The sequence below is a fragment of the Propithecus coquereli genome, unplaced genomic scaffold (assembly GCF_000956105.1).
Source record: "Propithecus coquereli isolate 6110/MARCELLA unplaced genomic scaffold, Pcoq_1.0 Scaffold89, whole genome shotgun sequence".
NCBI classification, from domain to species: domain Eukaryota; kingdom Metazoa; phylum Chordata; class Mammalia; order Primates; family Indriidae; genus Propithecus; species Propithecus coquereli.
In genome coordinates this window covers 611,010-630,131 of record NW_012155173.1, presented here as the reverse complement: position 1 = coordinate 630,131, position 19,122 = coordinate 611,010, and the positions used below count along the sequence as shown (strand labels likewise).

Sequence of the window (19,122 nt, the reverse complement as noted above, 5' to 3'; positions counted from 1 at the left end):
CACCTGAAGGGTACAACAGAACCAGATTCCCCCAGTCAGAAAGCACAATGAGGGCACTCTGACTCTGAGCTGAAATTCAGGGTCAGTAGATCAGGGGACTGAATAGCAAGGTTTGGTAGGTCATAGCTGCCCAACTCACCCAAGAAACACTTCTCTGTTCAGAAAGTGTCTTCTGGCTTCAAGAATGGGGCGACTCCCATTTTTGTTTATACTGTTGTGCTGACCACACAGGGGTTCAGCACAGCAAACTCCTCCTCAACCTCAATCGACAGGCCTGAGATCTGTCTTGGCCAGTGCTTCCTGAACCTTCTCACTCAAAGCCCTTCACAGGCTGTGCAGAGTAGACCTGTGCCCATTCACGTAAGTGCAAAACTGTCTCAAGTTTCAGCTTCAAAATCTATGCGTATTTTGCATTGCAGGTTTTACTACAAAAGGCCTTATTTTAAATTACTTACAATTATATAAAAAGTAAAAAATTTACTTCCCCCACCTTTAAGTAAAATTATGGCACTGCATTGCCTGAAAACAGTGATGACTATGAGAGAGCTTGTAAATGTGCTCCAAATGACAGCTCTCCGAGCACTCACTCAACCTTTCTTTTCAGAGAGCATTTGCTCAGACAGTGTGGCCGGCTTAGCATCCTGCTAGGTGTTGAGGACACCACAGTGAATAATGCACAGTCCTTGGTCCCACAGAACTCTCACTCCAGGGGATGATGGAGAGGGACAAGGAAGCAAACAGCTATTATTCAGAACAAGAGGTACCACAATTGAAACAAGGCAACAAAACAGGAGGACTTCTTGGAAGAGGTGGAGACAGGCAGGGCTTATCCATGCAGATGTGTGGGAATGTGGATATGTTTAGGCCGAAGGCTTGACAGCAGCAGAGAGACTGTGCAGAACTCAGGGGCTGCATAGAGGGAGATTGGGAGGCTCCTCCCCGAGCGTTATAGCCCATGGTTATACAGTGACCAGGTGGCGGGCAACCCGTTCAATGTCAGGACAATGAATTGAATTTCATATTCATCTTCATATCTCCAGGACCTAGCAAAATGCTTACAAGAGGCCCTCATTTTGCTTATCAAATGAATGAATGAGGCTTTGCAAGAATCCAGGAAGGAAAGAAAAGTGTCATTGAAGGCAGTGAGGAAGGAAGAGGGTGAGAGACATTTCAGAGACTTTGTGAGTATTTAGGGAGAAAGATGAGGAGGAGGAGCAATGGGCCATGCTCAGTGTATCCCACTTTGGCTGCTGCAGGCAGTGGTGCCATTCGCAGGGACAGGGAACACTGGAGGGGAGGGGAGTGGCCTGGAGAGAGAGAGAGAGAGAGAGAGAGAGAGAGAGAGAGAGAGAGAGAGTGTGTGTGTGTGTGTGTGTGTGTGTGTGTGTGTGTGTGTAAATAATAAATTGTTTGGGGGAGACTGAGTGAGACATACATACTATATCCAGGTGTAATTCAGCTGGCATTTGAAACTTTGGACCTGAAGTTCAGAGAGGCAGGCCAGGGTTAGAATGACAGCCGAGAGGCACTGACCTGGTAGCTGAAGCAAAAAGCCTAAACAAGATGACTAGAGGCCACGCAGAGAAGAGAAGGCCAGGATTAGAGACTTGGAGAATGCTGAAGGTGCTGGGACATAACAAGGAGTCTGAAAGAGCCTGTGCTGGAGCAGTCTGGAAGGCAGGAGGAAAGACAGGCAGGAGGGAACTGTGCACTCTGACAGACCAAATAGTCACTAGATTAGTGTTTCCAACTCTGCAACAGCTGGTACTAAAGGTCCATTAGAAAGCATTCGCTTTGAATTTCGGTTTTTCATACAGGAGCTTTGAACAGATGCCCCTCCACCCCCCAAACTTGACAAAGGTAAAACACAGAAGAAATCTCTTCAATCTGATCTAAATACATCATCCCAGATAGTCCATAAACTGTGTACTGTATGTGCTTAGGGCTGGGTGATGACAAGGAGGAACTGTTAACAGAATGTAGGAGCCACATGGCCGGCCTGTCAAATTAGAAATTTGAGCAGATTTCTGTGGTCTATTTTGATCAAGATTCTCAATGTCAAACAAACAGGTTTTTCGATAACCAACTTCTTTCATTTTCGTAAGCACAATAGCACAGTGTGCAACAGTTAGTGAAGAAGCAGGTGGTCCTCGTCGACGTGAAATGAAGGGAACAGAAGAAGAGAAGTAGCACTTCCTTTAAGACATGCAAAGCACCACCGCAGACGGACATGGCTGTAGATTTTCCCTCTGAGAGCTCATCTCCCGTGCAAAACAGGCAAGCCCCTCCCTCCCACGCCTCATTTTGCTCTGGTACAAATTTAAGCTCTCTCCTGAGGAGGAAAAGGCTCAGGGTTCATGTCTACAAAGTAATGGCACGTACAAAGCACAGAAAAGTCCTTTAAAAGAACTGCTATCTAATTGGTACAGCCATACAGAAAGCAATCTGGCATCAGATTCATAGCTTTGACCAAGCATTTCTACTTTAGGGGCTCTATGCTAAGGAAATGAGGCAAAATGCAGATAAAGCCTTATGCATAAAGATGTTCACTGAAATGCTATTTATAATAGTGACAAATGATAAACAACCTAAGTGTCCAACAGTAGGAAAACGGTTAAGTTGTGGTATATCCAAATAGTGGGAATGATAGGTAGCAAATTAAAAATGATTACTGAGAGTAGATAAAAACATGCCATAATGTTAAGATAAAGATATAAAATTATATAAAACATATCAATTATGCATTTACACAAAATATATCGTCACAGAATGAAGACTAGGAAGGAGAATAGTAAAATGCTAACAGCGGTTCAATCCGGAATAATGGTATGGTGGATAATTTTAATTTCCTTCTTTATACTTCTACACACCTTTTATATCACATTTCCTACAATGAAAAATGCAATACTGTTACAGTGATTATAGAATAAACATCATTTTGAAAGGTGAATCATTTCCCTTCCTTCCTTCAAAGCCCTGAAGAACCCTTTCCTCCTGCCTCCTCTCTCTCTCCCCCTCGACCCACGACAACTGACAATACCCAAGCAAAGCGGGAAAACCCTGCAAACGAGAGGCTGGTGCCAAGAGTCCAAGTGGAGCGCTCAGCTCTGTGCACCTGGGAAGGGACTGCGCACGAGGTGCTGCTTCGACGCACTCCCACGTGCAGAGCTGTGAATCCTGAGACCGTTGTCTTTCCACCGCCACACAGCAAAACAAAACCCCAAGGAGAGCGATCTGGGGAGGAAAGAAGCCAACTTACCTCCATTAAACTTAAATGGATTCCTATGAGGTAGGGCATGGGAGCACTGTGAAGAGAAACAGAGACACACAGCTGCTTTAATGTCTGTTGCTTCTGACAGAAAAGTACAGATGGTTCACTATTTGGAGAAAAACTGTTTTAATAAACGTATGCACAGTTACATTTCCTTTCACAACAAAAACCCTAATGTGACATTTTGTTCCCAAGCTTAGAAACTTCAGAAGAATTTCAAAATGTGGGCAGCATTGGAAACAGCATGGAGGGGAGGTGGGGAAAGAAAATCGACCTTGATCAAAATCAACCTGGGTGTTAGACCCCAAATAGCAGCCATGCAACTGCACAGCCTCTGTTGCCTTATCTTGAAAATGGGGTCCTGGAATCGAACCGGCACGTCGTTCTTAGAACGAGAGAAAATATACGTCAAGCAATTAGTGTAGCTCCTGATACAAATGGGAACCATTATTGCTGTCATTGCAACAGAAAAAGCAGTTAAGGCCAAATGGAGGGCATCATGTGTTTCAAAGAAGGATGATTTTTTTATTTGCTGTTTCCTTCTGCCATCAAAAGATGTGACTTAACTGTCCACTCTGACTGGACAAAGCACTTGGAGAGCTGCCAGCAAGCGTCTCCTCCCCGGTTGCATGCATGCCATGCAATGACACCACAATTCGTAAAGCCTCTGCCAACTGCTTTATTCACAGAGCGACGGGCTCCCTAAGTTGGTGACTGAGCAAGGGGATGAAAACTCAACTCCAGAGGTTTTAAAAGCTGGGTGTTTTGGACCAACTGGTCCTTCTTTTGGTTTCAGGAGCCTCTCTGTCTCTCTTTTCTCTGTCTCTCTCTCTCTCTCTCTCTCTGTCTCTCTCTCCCTCTCCCTCCATGCAAACATTCTCATTTATGCCACCTACCAATGATAAATGTGCTAGCTGTTACAGGAGGAACTATACATTCATCTTTTCTGATCCACACAACCTTGCGAGGTAGGTATTACCCCCACTTTACAGAGAAGGAAAGAGACCTAGAGAGGTTAAATCACTTATTCAGTGTCACCAAAGTCAGTGTCCCTTTCTTCCTTTGTGCCACACTGACTTTGTTATGTGGAACCTAAAATCCTCATGCTCACCTCCCACACAGTGTTTTTCTTGGGGTGAGGGGAGGGAGGTCACAGAGAGGAAGGGAGTGATGGGCAACGTTTCCATCTGTCTGTCCAGTATGTGATGCATCCTATGAAGTGTACAGAGGGTATTTTATGAGCCTAGAGGAAAGATACCTGGCTCAGACTGGGGTGACCAGGTACTTTTCTTCTGGGGCAGCTGGTGTAGTAGAAGTGTGTGGACAAGGATGGCTCTTTGGGGACAGGGTTGGGGCAACAAGGAGTAGTTAAGTACATGATGCAGGAGAGGATTGCTTCTAACTGAATACTAAAGAGTTTAGGTTTTATCCTGAAAGCGATGGATAGGCAAGAAAGGTTTTTAAACGTCAGATGTACATTGTAAAACTGCTCCAACATTTAAAAATAAGAAAGCCCATAATTCCCTCATTACTATCCAACAAATAAAATTCTTCAAGAAAAAATCCTTCCCCCAGAATATACAATGTTTTCCTTAATACAGATCTCAGCAGTAACATATCTTGGGAACCTGTAAAACAGACTTGAATATTAGCAGCACAGTTTGGGAACTATTCTTCTCGAAGACTTTTGTACGTGATAATAGCTAAAGACGAACTACACATACAACTGCAGTGAAAGTGGAGTTGTCCTTTCTTTTCTTTCTTCTTCTTCTTCTTTTTTTTTTATAAAGGTATCTGCTATGCACATACAGCTTCTCTTTGCTTCTAGGGGCAAGGAAATGCCCTGTGATATTTTTTTGCCTTAAACTGTAAACCATTAGTTTAGCTGCCAGCTACACAAATGCTCAAACTTCCCAGTGTGCCTGGCTCTGCTGTCCAAGTTTTTTCCAGTGTACACTGAAATGAATGTGTTTCTAATTAAGTAGCTTCAGGAACACGACAGCTTCAATGTCAAAAATACAAAGTCTGAACCCCGGCAGGAAGTCTTGAGACTGCAAATGTCTCATCTAGTGGAACCTTGCCTAATGTAATGAAAGGAAGCAGGAAGAGTGCAGAATTCCAGAGAAATGGCCACTTATTAATGTGTCCAGAAGTACAGCTTAACACATAGCAGAGAGAAAAACTCAAATCCATAATATTTAACTAAATCTTATCAACTTTTCCAGCTCCTACATTTAATCATGCAATTGCCAGGGACCATGAGTTTTCATTAGAATTTCAGAACTGAAATTCCAGCAAATGAGTTAACACACAAATAAAAGACATTCAAACAACTGTGAGAAAAAGGTGAAAATAAATACCTATGGCAAAAGTCCTCTGTGTAATTTAACCATAGGCTCTTATGTACGTAGGTTTTAATGCCATGCCCTTTTGTCCTGCAATAAAAATCAATGATACCCTGAAATAGAGGAAAAAGGAGTCATATAGAAGTGACTACGGATGCAAGAAGGGACAAAATGGGACTCACTCTTCAGGTATCTTTAGGTGGGCATTTTTTTAAGCCCAATAATATTCTGAAGAGTAATTATGGCCTATCATAGAAATGTAATTTCTTAGCCAAGTATTGTTAGGACTACAACAGCTCTGTGTTTAGAAAATATTTTAAACACATTTATTCTGAAATCACAGTAGCTCTATGTTTTGTATGAATGCAAATTTGGACAAATACCTTTTACATTGTGATTGTTTGCTTACAAAGCCTTGAATACTTCCCTGAATCTACTACATTTTTGCTCTACAAATAAATAATTACAAATTCCAAATGGGGAGAGAGAGAAGAAAGAAAAAGAAACCCAGAGTCTCCTTAACATCTCAATGTGGCAAGTATGTAGCTGGGTAATTCTAGGTACACTCTGAAAACAATTTCCATTCTCTACATACCTCAACAATTATTGTAGCTACTGACTCGTTTTCTTGGAAACCTTTTGTCTTTTTATTATAAAAATAAATTTGAGGGGGAAAAAACCACCTCCCTATGCTTATATCACCTTAATGCAACTACTTTCATTTTTTTATTGTTCCTTTTTAATATTGGCCCACGGTAGCAATATCTTTGAATTATAAAGTGTGTACATTTTATTGTTTTCTCATTGGCTATGTTAACATTTCCCATACTGTCCTATAATCTTTGTGATTATTATTTTAAAGACTGTATAATATTCCACAAAGTATGAATGCACCGTAATTTGTTGAATCCTATCCTTAGAGTTAGACATTAAGTTGCTTCCAACCTTTCACTCTTATAAGTAACAATGTAGTAAAAATGAACAACTTCATGTGCATGAATTCCCAGACACTGAATTAACAACTCAAAGGGCAGGACTGGTTTTTGTATCTTTTGTTATATGTTAGCAAAGTATTTTCCCAAAGGGCAGTATCTGCCCCAGTGGACATCTTTCAGGATTGTTGTGATGTAATTTCTTAGCCAAGTATTGTTAGGATAATCTATGAGGTGCACAGGACCAGCTCAGGGAAGGTATTCAGTAACTGATTGTCAAATCCAAATAGGTTCTCTTTGGGCTCCTGGCATGGCTGGCACCACTGGACCCAGCCTCTTATCACCCATGGAATGGTTTCTTGTTCCAGCCCTGGTTCTGAAGAATACCTGGGTCTAGGACACCTGCATACCACTGGTGAGAAGGGTCAAGACTCCATGATGAATGGGAGGTGCCTGACGTGTACCAGCGCATCATCGTGGGGTTTCTGACTCTCAAGTGCACTCTTGCCTCCCATATACTCCACCGAGTTCAGTAGAGTTGCTCGTCACTTTCTTCAGGAGGGCCCCTTTCCTCTTTATTTTAATGTATCACTAAGAATGGAAAAACTACCAAGGAAACAATGATTCGTTGCTTTCTGATCACTCAGAATGACAAATGTAAAAAACCTCTTATCACTCTTGGGCATACATTAAAAGGAAAATAACGGAAAATTAATTGGGTAAGCTATTCCTAAAAAACTTGTTCACATTCAGAGTCCAACTCATCTGAAGAATTTTCTGATTCAGAGTCATAAATATCCATGTTTTTCCAAGGATATCTCAGTTAGCAAAACAAAACAAAAATTCATCTACTAAAAGTGATCTTCCTGTTTCAGGTTTGAGAAAGAACTTGTTTGTTTTCTTCTAGAAAATATGAATGCAGATATCTGCTTCACTAATAGCAAATGTATACCCTGCTTCTCTGCTCTGGTGCCTGTCAGCATTCACGATGACTTTACATTTCAATGCTGAATCACAGTATAATTTTGAAGACATTTTAAACAGCAATTAAATAACACGTGCAGAACCAACAACACACATAATTAAATTAAAGCAGTGATAATATTAACAGCTATGACCAAATTCATGCATAGGCAGGCCATGACAACTGTGTCACAACTGCAGTATGGCTGACAGCAATTACTGGGTGCTGTTGGACATCTTGGAATAAGAGAATAGGGTACATCCGTACCAGGCCTTTGTTCTCTGGGAGTTACTGCACCATCTGACTCTATCAGTTACATTCCAGAAGAGTAAAAGTTACTCTTTCTTCTTTCTCTCTTGGAAAGGAAAGGGGTTCTGTTGCTAGCGTTAAGGCAGTGACAATATAATGACCTTTACCTAAAAGGTAACTTTCGTTTTAAACCTCCTAAGGGGAAAAGGAACTTTTATTGAGCTACTATAATCCAGTCACTTTTATGCCTTACATACATATTCGCAAGGTAACTCTGCAAGGCAGTGCTATTATCTACGTTTTCAGGCTAGGAAACAGTCTCAGAAAGTTACAGTAATTTGCCAAGGTCACACAGCTCTTAAGTGGTGAAGCCATACTTCAAACCCAGGGCTGTGCTCTTCCCATGACGTCACACATCAGTACTTCAGCCAAAAGGAACCAAGTGCTGGGGTACCAAACAGGCTGTTCCCCAATCCTCTTACTCCAGGCCTGCGATGCAGAGCACTTCTCTCACAGGTGAGTCCTGCAGCACGAGTTTATTCCTAGCAATGACCAGGCAGGAGTACAGATACCGCAGCCTTATTAATGGTCCTGCAGTCCCCGTTCATTATGACTGCACTTTCACCATTTGTTTAATTCCTTTCCCCCCTCTTAATTATGTTCCCCTGAGGTGAGCAGCTACTAATTGGAATGAGTCAGGTGAAATGAAGGAACACTGGCTGCTCAAATACATAAACTACAGCTTCCCAAGACAAAGGGGGAGGGGAAAGGGAGGGGGAGCGGTAGGAGGGCCCTCTGCCCCAGGTGAGCAATACCTCTTTGACATCAGGAAGGAACACAGCTTAGGGCAGCCCAGGGATTTGGAAGGACCATTGTGTTTCTTTTTTGCTTCATATAAATGCACAGTTATTAGCATTACAATTTACGCATCCCGGTACCCACCTCACCTCTCAGAGGCCTGCCACCTTCTTAATCAAATACCCTGATCAGGCCAAGGAGATCCTACAAGTCTTTCCTCAGTTCACTATTTTGAAAGGAAAGGAAAACTCTGAAAGAGGGCTTATTCATTTGAGCTTTTTCTTTCTTTCTTTTTTTGAAAAGAAACAAAAGTGTAAATATAGCTTGTCTTACAGTTTTAAATTCTGCTTGAAATAATGAGGCCTGGTTTTGCTAGAGGTTAAAGGACAAAAGAATGGGAAAAAGAATAGGAACAAAGACCATATAACACACCTTGTCGGAGAACACAAATAACCCCAGTTCTGGTCTTACTTAGAGTGACTAGATAGGTGCTCTACAGGCTAACACAATGGGCAGTGTCGGACAGGGAGCCAGTAAGAGCAGCCACTGTTGGCTGCGAATTTGCCATGAGCCAGCACTAGACTAAGGCTCGACAGGAATTTTCTTGCTGGATCCTCATGACAATAGTACGAGGCAGGTACATCAGTACCGTCATTTCACAGATGAAGAAACTAAGGTTGGGGCAGGTAAATAACCCATCTGCCATCACACAGCTAGTAAGCAGCAGAAGTGGGACCAGAACCCAAGCCCATCACACCGAGGTAAAACAAGCTTATTACTGCCCAGGAGTCCAGCATTCCCATAGCCCTGGAGGAAGGAATGGAAGCAGGGTAGGAAGCTTTCTCTAACCTGCTCCCTGAGGGCAGCCTGCAGCTGTGCCAAGTTCCGGGATCCTCCACATTCTGTCTGAGCTCCCACTCTCCACCTCACCATAGGAGGTTTCCAGTTCTAAAATGCCTCTGGGGCGCTCAGTAACATGGCGTCCCTGCAGGCCTCAGCCCCATTCTTCCTTAAAGTCCTGCTAAACCCCGGGCTACCCACTTCTCAGATCACCCAGCGCCTGCTAACACCTCCCTTTTTAGAGGCTTTTGCCTGGGTTACCCATTTGGCACACAGCGCGTGCTCATTTGAACAATTGTTCCATGTTGTCAGTCACAGAAGAACAGGACTCTGTTTCCTGTTTCCCAGAGTCTACCGTGGTGTCACATATAGGGCAGGAAGAACAGACAGTCGAGCCGCTATTTACTGAGTGCACACCAAATACCAAGGCTGTGTGGGAGGCTCTAGTTACCTTACCTCATTTAATCCTTAAATAATCCAATTTATACCCCAATTTATACTTTTATAGATTAAAAAAGGTATTCTCAGAACTTCCCATGGTCACCGTCATAATGGTGATTCCCGCTCAAATCCTTCTACTTCCAAGTCTCTGATACCACTCTTACTAGAGATTTCTCTTAACCATTGTGCTACACTTAACAAAAAATGCTTATTTGATAATTATAGCTAAAAAATACAGTAAGTGGATTCATAGCCAGAATAAAACTATATTTGCCTTACATGCTGGAACTGACTGATACTCTTTTTTGTTCCAAGCAGGATCTAAAGCAATTTATATGAGTATTTTCAGTTCAGCAACAAAAATAGGGGCAAAGGGAAAAAAAATGGAAGCCGTAGTGAGGTTACTACTTCAATTTCACGCTGCGACACCTGCCGGGATGGCCACGAACGCGAAGAGGGAAACAAGATCATAAGGTGATTTGCGGTGTCCACAAAAGAAAGATAAACCAGTCACTCAGAAGCTTGGATTTTAAAAAGTCTCCTGGGAAGAGGAAAGGGAGAAAACTATCTTATGACGCATTTACTATGTGCTTGGTGTTTTCTATGTGCCGGTCAGTCAGTCAACAAATACCACTACAAATCTGGCACCACACCTTGGTCTGGGAAGACAGGAGAGAAAAATAGATCTGGTCCCTACCTATCTGGAGCTCGCAGTTAACAGTAGATTAAATAAGCAAATTATTGTACATGTGTAAACTTGTAAGGAGACTCACAGTGTGTTGTGGGGTACACAACAGGAGGGCTTAAGATTACCTTATTTCATCCTTGCAGCAATCTTGAAAAGCCGATCGCCATAATTTACAAGGAATTTATGGTTCAAAGAGTTTAAGTGCCTCAACAAAGGTCACAGCCGGGGTGTGAAGCAGAAAGTATGGCTTGAAAAGTAGAACTGGTGCGAATGCCATGAGTTAAGCAAGCTTTTCTTAGGGGAAAAGATATTTAACTTCTTTCCTGGTTTCCAACCCAACCCTCCCTGATTTATGAGCAACAAGAGAGGCTGAGAATCCATGAGGAGACCAGGAATCATTCTAGATGAGGAGAGAAGGCAGAGACCACCTAGTTTCCATTTACAGTTTTGGCAGCCAGAACACAGGCCCTCAGCACAGAGGAGGTGAGCTCAGCGGAGTGGAGAGCGAGCTGGCGGCAATGGAGACGGTTTGCTAATGCAAGACACATGCATATCACTGCAGCTGATCAGCGAGAGGGGAGGAGGAGGACAATGCCCTTCTGAGTGTGGCTTCGTGGCTTCCTGGGGTAACCTACAGGGGTGGGGGCAGCGGAGATGCCTTCTAGAGCTCCAAGCTGCTGGGCCCAACAGAAATGAACACGTGAATTACAAAGATAACGCCCAGACGAAAACCTGGAAAGGTCAACATCAAAGCCTGGAGTAGTTTGCCCTTTTGTGCCTCCTCAGTCTACCGGAAGGAGACAGACTTGGAAAACATCAGGAAGGGCTCCATGACTAAGACCACTTCAGCAGGAGAAGCTAATCACAGAGGAAAGGTCAGGAGACCGGGCTCCCTGTTGCCACAGAGAATTCAGCGGGAACCATAACAGCTAAAGCCAGCTGTCAAAGGGAAGTCTCAGGTTGTGAGTCACCAGCAGCCCATGAGACTCTTGTAGAAATGCAGGAACGAATGAGGTACGAAACAAATGAGAAGAGAAAAAGAGAAAGAGGGTATGGAGAATTAAGTGAAGAAAGTAACAGAAAAAAAAGTATAAAAAATTAATGCAACCGGTAATCACAGGAGATTTTTTCTTTTTGTTTTTCCAGGACTAAGATATCCCCATACACCGAAATGCACAGCATCTAATTATGTTTTTAGCCTAGCCTCTCAGTCTGTCACACGTTTAAGGGGAAGGCAAACCCACGTTTGTTGAGAGATCACTCAGAGCTGGGCACCATGCTGGAACTTCACGTATTTTCCCTGGTGCCAACAACAGAGAGGGGCAGGGACACTCATCCCCAAAGCTTGCCATGAGCTACCTTGCTCCACTGCTGAAGCTTCCTGTGGCCCTGATGTTACATGGTTTGTGGCTCCTGCCTTTTGGCAACTTATGGTTCCCAGGAACATGTCTAGAGTGTCTTTGCTACAGAGACCACTACACTATGCCTCAGAAGTTCCAGAGTTTTTAAGTGTTGGGTTCAAGCCAGGCTCCAGGTCAGGGAGGAGTGAGGAATTACACACAGAATGTGTCATGAGAGATGAAAAACTAGGCCAAGGCTTGGGCAGGTAACGGGAAGTCAGAGCCAGCTGTGTCCCGCGGAGGCTGGCAGAAACCGGGGCAGGGGAGGCAGGCTGCTGCCTTTACCGCGTCCGGCAGTAGGAGGGGGTTGGGAAGGTGGGACTGGCAGGGCAGTTCCAGAGGCGCAGGTGCAGATGCAGCAGCTGGGAGGTGGAAGACCACCAGGGTGGTTCGGCTGTGGTCAGAAGAGCTCCCCAGAGGGTAGGTGGGTGGGTGGTGGGTGAGCAGACAACCACTGTTCCCCCAATCTGGGAATGGTCCTTCCTGTGTTAAAGGGACACCATGTCTTTTCTAACCCTGCAAGTCTCGGCAACATCATAGGAGTGACACTGCTAAGGCTGGATGAGAGCTGCCGACTGCACACCTGGCATCTGTGCCCTGCAGAGCACCTCTCGAGGAACCAGGCTAATGGCCGGATGCCAGCCATCTAAGCAGACTACTCCTTTTTGTACAACTTTTACTTTTTGCTATACATACTTTTGAAAGGTTAAAAAATTTTTATGGTAAGGACATATTACTTTACTAACAACAAAAAAGAATGTATTAAAATATAATGGATCTGGAATTAGGTAGTGGTGGTATATTAGACATATTTAGGTATCTAATATATTAGATATATTAGTGAATTAGATAGTTGGAATATACTAAAAACCATTAAACTGTATACTTTTAAAAGGGTGAATTTTGTGGTATGTGAATTATATTTCAATAAATAAAAGAGAACTTAAAAAGACAGTTTTCCTACAGAGTCTGCAGTATAGATAGATAAAGATCCCCATGGCATCTATAGCACAGATATTGCAAAGGGCCCAGTCTCTTCTCTCTCCCATTTTCCACCTGGAAGATAACTTACTCAGAAATTGTCCAAAGCCTCCTCCAAAGGCCCCTGGCACTTTCGGTCTTAGGTGCTGCTGAAGGCAATGAAGGTGCATTTCAACGCAAGGCTCAGCGACTATCATTACGTAATAACTTCTTTTTAGCTGTCTACCTGGTGCCAGGCAATTTACGTAGAACAATACTTTTAGCTATATTCCTGGCAACGGCTTTGCACATGAGCGAACTGAGGCTCAGACAGGTTACGCAACTCACCCAAAGTCACATGTTCAATAGGACCAGAGCCAGGATTTGAAGCCAGGACTTTTGACTTCCAACCCTGGACGCTTTTCCATCACTCGGCCTCTCTATTCAAACCTCAGGGTCAAATTCAGCCAAATCTTAGTCCAGGAATTACCTAACAATCTATAGTTTTCCTTCATTCAACCAACATATATTTGTGTGTGTGTGCGCGTGCGTGCGCGTACATTTCCTAACCATCAGGCCCACCAGACCCAACTGCCCTTCTCTCCGCAACTGAAATCTTTGTCCTTATCCCCTCCTGCCTCTCCTAAATGAGCTCTGTCACGGTGGTACCACACCCTGAGCATTGGATCACTGTTGGTCCCTTGCTGCTTAGCAGCTTCAAAAAATTAATCTCCCAACCTTGCCTACACACTTGAGTTCTTCTGTGAAGTAGTGTTTTCTCAAATCCAGAACTCTCTAGGAGCTCCTATCTTGCTATGCCCAGTGTCAGGGTCATAGTAAGCACTCATAAGTATTTGCTTGCAAATTGGGGAAATGACACATAACTTTTGCATATTTGTTGGAATTCAATCTTTAACAAAACCTACAAAATCCAGAGTTTAGCATATATAAGAGAATTTTAGCCACATGTGCCATCTAATTCACTTCCATTTGTCCTGGGTTTGGAGGATCTCAACTGGATTCTGTTGGATCATTTATATAGATAGACTTATACATATAGATACATTAATATATATTGACTATATATATTCTGTATAGTCATGAATAACAGAGAAAGTACCTACTATTTATGGAGCACCTGCTTTGTGTCAGTAATAATTGCTACTCACCTTTGACAGAAGAGAAAGTTGGCTCAGAGAGGCTCAGTGATTTCAAAGCCAGTATTAATAAATAAATAGGGAAGCCAGGGGTAAGGCCAGGTTTTCCTGTTTCCACCACAGCATACTTTTTTGTTTTTCTGTGGGTTTTTTTTTTTTTGAGACAGAGTCTTGCTCTGTCACCTTGGCTAAAGTATAGTGGCATCACCATAGCTCACTGCAACCTCAAACTCCTGGGTTCAAGTGATCCTCCTGCCTCAGCCTCCTGAGTAGCTGGGACTGACTACAGGCACACACCACCACGTCTGGCTGATTTTTCTATTTTTTGTAGAGATGGGGTATTGCTCTTGCTCAGGCTGGTCTCGATGTCCTGACCTCATGCAATGCTCCTTCCTCGGCCTCCCAGAGTGCTAGGATTATAGGCTTGAGCCATTGCGTCTGGCCCATACCACACATTCATTTGATTTCTGTCTCTGCCACCAAGAATATCAACAATCCCACTTAATTTAGCATCGATTTATTCCCTATGCAAAATTTCATGGTATCAATGAAGACAGCGATTAGAATGAATCCAGCTCTGATTAACTGGATGTCACTTCACAGCTGTGTCCAGACTGATGCCCCCGTCACCCACATGGACCATGCACCCTGTGGTCAGATATATTCCAGACTTTTTGCTGCAAAAATGAGATGGAATACATGATGTAGCATGTGGGGGTTCACTGAGAACCCCACATACAGCACAGATAAAAGGCCTGAAACTAGTACCTCTCACAGAGAATCTGGGCACCCCAACTCTGAGAGGAAGAATGGCTTCCAGAATCATCAGAAATGCCAGGAAATACAAGGCATTTTATGAAGTCAAATGCAAAATCCAAACTTTAACTGTACATATCCTATTTAATTTTTCAGTTCAACCATGCCCCAGGAAAGCACCAGGAGTTAGCTACCAACCTGGCTCTTGACCTGTGGGGGAAAAACATAAACTTGTCTTGATCTGCTTTGAAAATATTTAATCACAAAAGTATTTTAACAAGTGCCCAGAATAAACCAAATATACAATTCAATTTGGGAATTGATTTGTGGTCCTTATTTAGAACTACTTGTGAAGGAAGAAGGGAGAAAAAGAAATTTACATGGGAAATACCACATGGCTTCTACTGGGACCTTTTATTAGTAAAATTTAATTAGCATAGTGCCGGGTACATAATAAGTGCTCTATAAATATTTGCTGAATGAATAATTAATGAATGACAACATACATCTGCAATTAGCAAGCCATCAAGAAGCCTGCGTGAAGAATTTTTTTCACAAAATCTTGGTGATGGGTACAATTTATTCTCTAAGACTTTGGAGGATATTAACAAGGAAAGCTTTACTATCAGATGACCTTGGAGTTCAAGTACAGGCTCCAATATTTCTCAGCCATGTGACAGTAGGTAAGTCACTGAACCTCTCTGAGCTTCGATTTCCTAATACATAAAAGGAAGCTAATAATCTTTACCTTGTAGTGTGAGGTTGGAGATTTGCAATAATGTTTATAAAGAGCTTGTCACAGACATGGTACTTGATGGTGACTGTTATTATGAAAGGGAATGCTGGTTCTCACCCCCAAGTTAATCCTTTTGTCCCAGAAATGGGAAGGCTTTCCCAACACTGGCCAAGGTCGGGGCTGCCATAAGCTAAGGTAGGGAACATTCTCGGTTTCACTTTCAAAGTCAAGGGAATGGCACAGATCTAAAGTAGAAAGGAACCAGCAGCACATGTTTTTAAATATTCATAAGGGCTGGAAATGTCTTACTCCTTTCGTTTTCTCTGCCATCTGCTTTTGTTTCTTTTCTTTTCATTCTTATGCCACAGCTGCAAATGAAAACAACCATACAATAACTCAAGTTAAATAAAAAAAAAAATCAAAATAAAAACAATCTGAGGGATAAAAAGAGAAGATAAATTACAAAGTTTTCCCCTGAGCTCACAAGGCAGCAGAAGAATAATGTTTAATATGAGTTAAACCTTCTGGAAACTAAAATCCAGATCCCATGTTTATAATAATGGTGATAAGAGCAATCACTATTTACTAAGCAGCCCCTAAGTGCCACCTGATGCCTACTATCTCTAATGCCTACAGTCACTCTTCAAAGTAGGTAAATTACACCCATTTTACAGAAAAAGACATTGCAGATCAGAGAGGTAAACAATCTTTAATGGTTACACAGCTAATAAGAAATGAAACTGAGATTTGAATCCAGGTCTGCCTGAATCTAAAACCTAGGCACTTTCTACTCTACCACCCTTCTCCGAAAATGGGAAGGGACCTGAAAAATTAATTTGGGAAATATTTAGGCCAGCCCATTTGTACTAAACTGATTTTTTTCAGATAATTAAAATCTGTGATTATAGCTCTAATTAAAGTTAACTCAGATAATTGGTTGTTGTATTTGTGAATGTGCAATTAGAGTCTTGCACATAATTGCAGGGTTTTCAGTATCCTACTTTCCCCATTTATTAACTACATGCAAACTAGAGCTTTGGTCTACTGGCCTCTAGTCTGCTAAAAGCTGCGATACAGCTTTTGGGGTTTCTGGGCCAAAGGAGCATGACCTGTGATACCAACAGCAGGGTCTGGGCTCAGCCTCATTTACCATGTCTTTGTCCAGAAGTCAATGAACACCTCACCTTCAGGCACAATATAAAAAGCTCTTATGGCCTACACTGTTGTCCTGAAAACTCCTAGCAGCATGTACCTGAAGAAAAACTGGCAGCAGTGGTCCTCATGTGTTAATTACACTTGCGAAGTCTATTATGCACAGAAAGGGCACCTGCTGGCAGTGAAAATGACTAGAATCCGCCCTTCCTGTGCAGTGAGTAAATTGAGAGTTCATTTCTACAGGAGATAATAGTTTTCAGATTCCATTTCGTGTATCCCTTGCATGGGGACGTACTTAACATTTAAATCATCTGCAGAGGAGCAAACCTCCTTCAAATTTACATGTTTCAGGCTCCTAGCACTTTACTTAAAATGCTAGTTATCCCTGCTGGCTCTTACCATCAAGGATTAAACTCCATGGAGGTGAAAGTCACCCAGCACAATACGATAAAGTTATTAGCATTGATTCAAATTTCATGACATTTGTAGTCTCTGACCAAAATGGTGGTAGCAGGCTGAAGGTGATCAAATCGAGCCTTGACTAGACGGTCTGTTTTTTTCTCTTGGGGTCTTTTGTTTCGTCATTCTTACATCTTGCAGTTAACGAACAGACACCAATCCCCACCGGCCCATAATCATCTTTTGGTCATATGTCAAAAAGTTCTTTCATGAAAACAAGAGACCCTGAGAGAGACTGCGATCACGTAAACACAGAAAGTTCCAAGATGGAGCCTCATCACAGAACCCACTCGGGCACTGATAAATACTAATCTTAGCTTCGACTTTTTGGAGTGGAAATTTGGGATGACAAAGGCTTAGCAGCCTTCCTTGCCAAATCTTCCCTTCTAAGTTAGCCCTGCCAACATCATTGCCCTCAGTCAGGCTGGTGACACAGTTCTTGGGAGTGCTAGAGTTAGAGATGATGTTGAAAAGATCTTGGCTCAGCTTTCACAGGAAAGTAAAACATCTAATAAATCCTCTAAGCAAACAAGAAGGGAGAGATGGCAGCTAGAAAGAACAACTGGTTAGAATAAACACTGAGTTCTCAAAATAAAGCTTTTCAATTACAAAAACCATACTTCCTCATTGTAAAAATATTTGAAAACATGGAAAATAAAATAAAAAGCACACGGGAATCCTCTCCTTCCTCCCCATCACAAGTCACTGTTAAACATTTTGGTGTATTTCTTTCCAGATTTCTGCCTCTCTATATGCAGACATATACATCTAATTTCTGTGTTATATATACATATACATATAATTCTTGTTTGTTTTTATAAAAATGGAATCATACATACATACATAATGTCTATACTGGGACAAGTTACTAAAGCTCTTGGGACCTCAGTTTACTGATCTGTGAAATGCAGCTAATAATATCTGCCTTGCAGGGTTGCTGGAAGATTTCAATGAGATCACGTATGTAAAGGAACAAGTCCAGTGACTGGGGCTCAGGAGATGTTCAACAATGGCAGCTATGTTATCACTCACGTCACTGACAGCATTTTCCTCTCCACAGTTCTGGACTACAGCTGCTGGTTTTTAAACTAGCTAACAATTTAGCAACCGAAACTGTCCGAATAATGGAAAGCTTGAGTTGTACTATTTGGCGGAGGAACTATACTGATTCACCCAGCTCCACCAATCCCTGAACACAGAAGCCCTCTGGTATTCCTGTCTGAAGCACAGCATGAAGACCCATAGGTGAGTCCCTTCTCCAGGGAACTCTGAGGCTGCCCTTTGGAGCACACACGCGGGGTGTGGCGTGTACGGGGGCTACACATCTCTTTCCATGTGGGGGACCCTGAGGCACATGCCTGTGGGGAAGGAACTCATGTCTGTGAAGGGGATCAAGTGTCTGTGTGTGCGTCTGTGCCTATGTGAGTATTGTATGTCTGTGGGGGCGGGGGTTGCCAGCAGGTTCTACGCACTAAAGGGGCTGGGTGTCACTATGAGTCTGTCTTGGGGGATGTATGTCCCCTTTTTACCTTCTCCTACCTTTTCTGTCTCTTTCCTCACTCTCCCTTCCATCTTCCTCTGGTGTGTGTCTTGTTGTTTCTCTTCCCCTCTTGCTCCCTTTGTCTCCCTCCTCCTCTCCAAGCATCACTGTCTGACTCTGCCCAGCCCCCAGCCTTTCACTCCAACAATAAACACCACTGCATAGCAAACATGGTCTTTATGGTCCTTTCTTTGGAGATACATGGTAGTGAAAAAACCCCAAAGACAGTTGGCTCAGAAGCTCAAAAAGAAGAGCAAACTAAAGCAAAGGTCTAGTTTTTGGAAGGGGGCACCAGCACACATCTGTTGGGAGAGGAGGGACGTAGCGGAAAGGGGCGTTTAATGGTACCAGGGAGAACAGAGGTCAGATGGGTCTCACAGAAGCCTCAGGAGACAGGATGCAGGTCCAGGTGAAGTCAGTGGCCTGGGACA

At 42.9% G+C, this 19,122-nt stretch overlaps 1 protein-coding gene across 1 annotated transcript in view; it reads right to left on the bottom strand.

Annotated features, from left to right (window-relative positions):
• DENND1A (DENN/MADD domain containing 1A) overlaps positions 1 to 19,122 on the bottom strand; it is a 567,888-nt gene that overhangs the window by 223,979 nt on the left and 324,787 nt on the right. Inside the window, exon 11 of the mRNA XM_012664446.1 lies at positions 3,260 to 3,305. Within this exon, the coding sequence (XP_012519900.1) occupies positions 3,260 to 3,305 (46 nt within the window). The remainder of the gene's footprint in view (positions 1 to 3,259; positions 3,306 to 19,122) is intronic.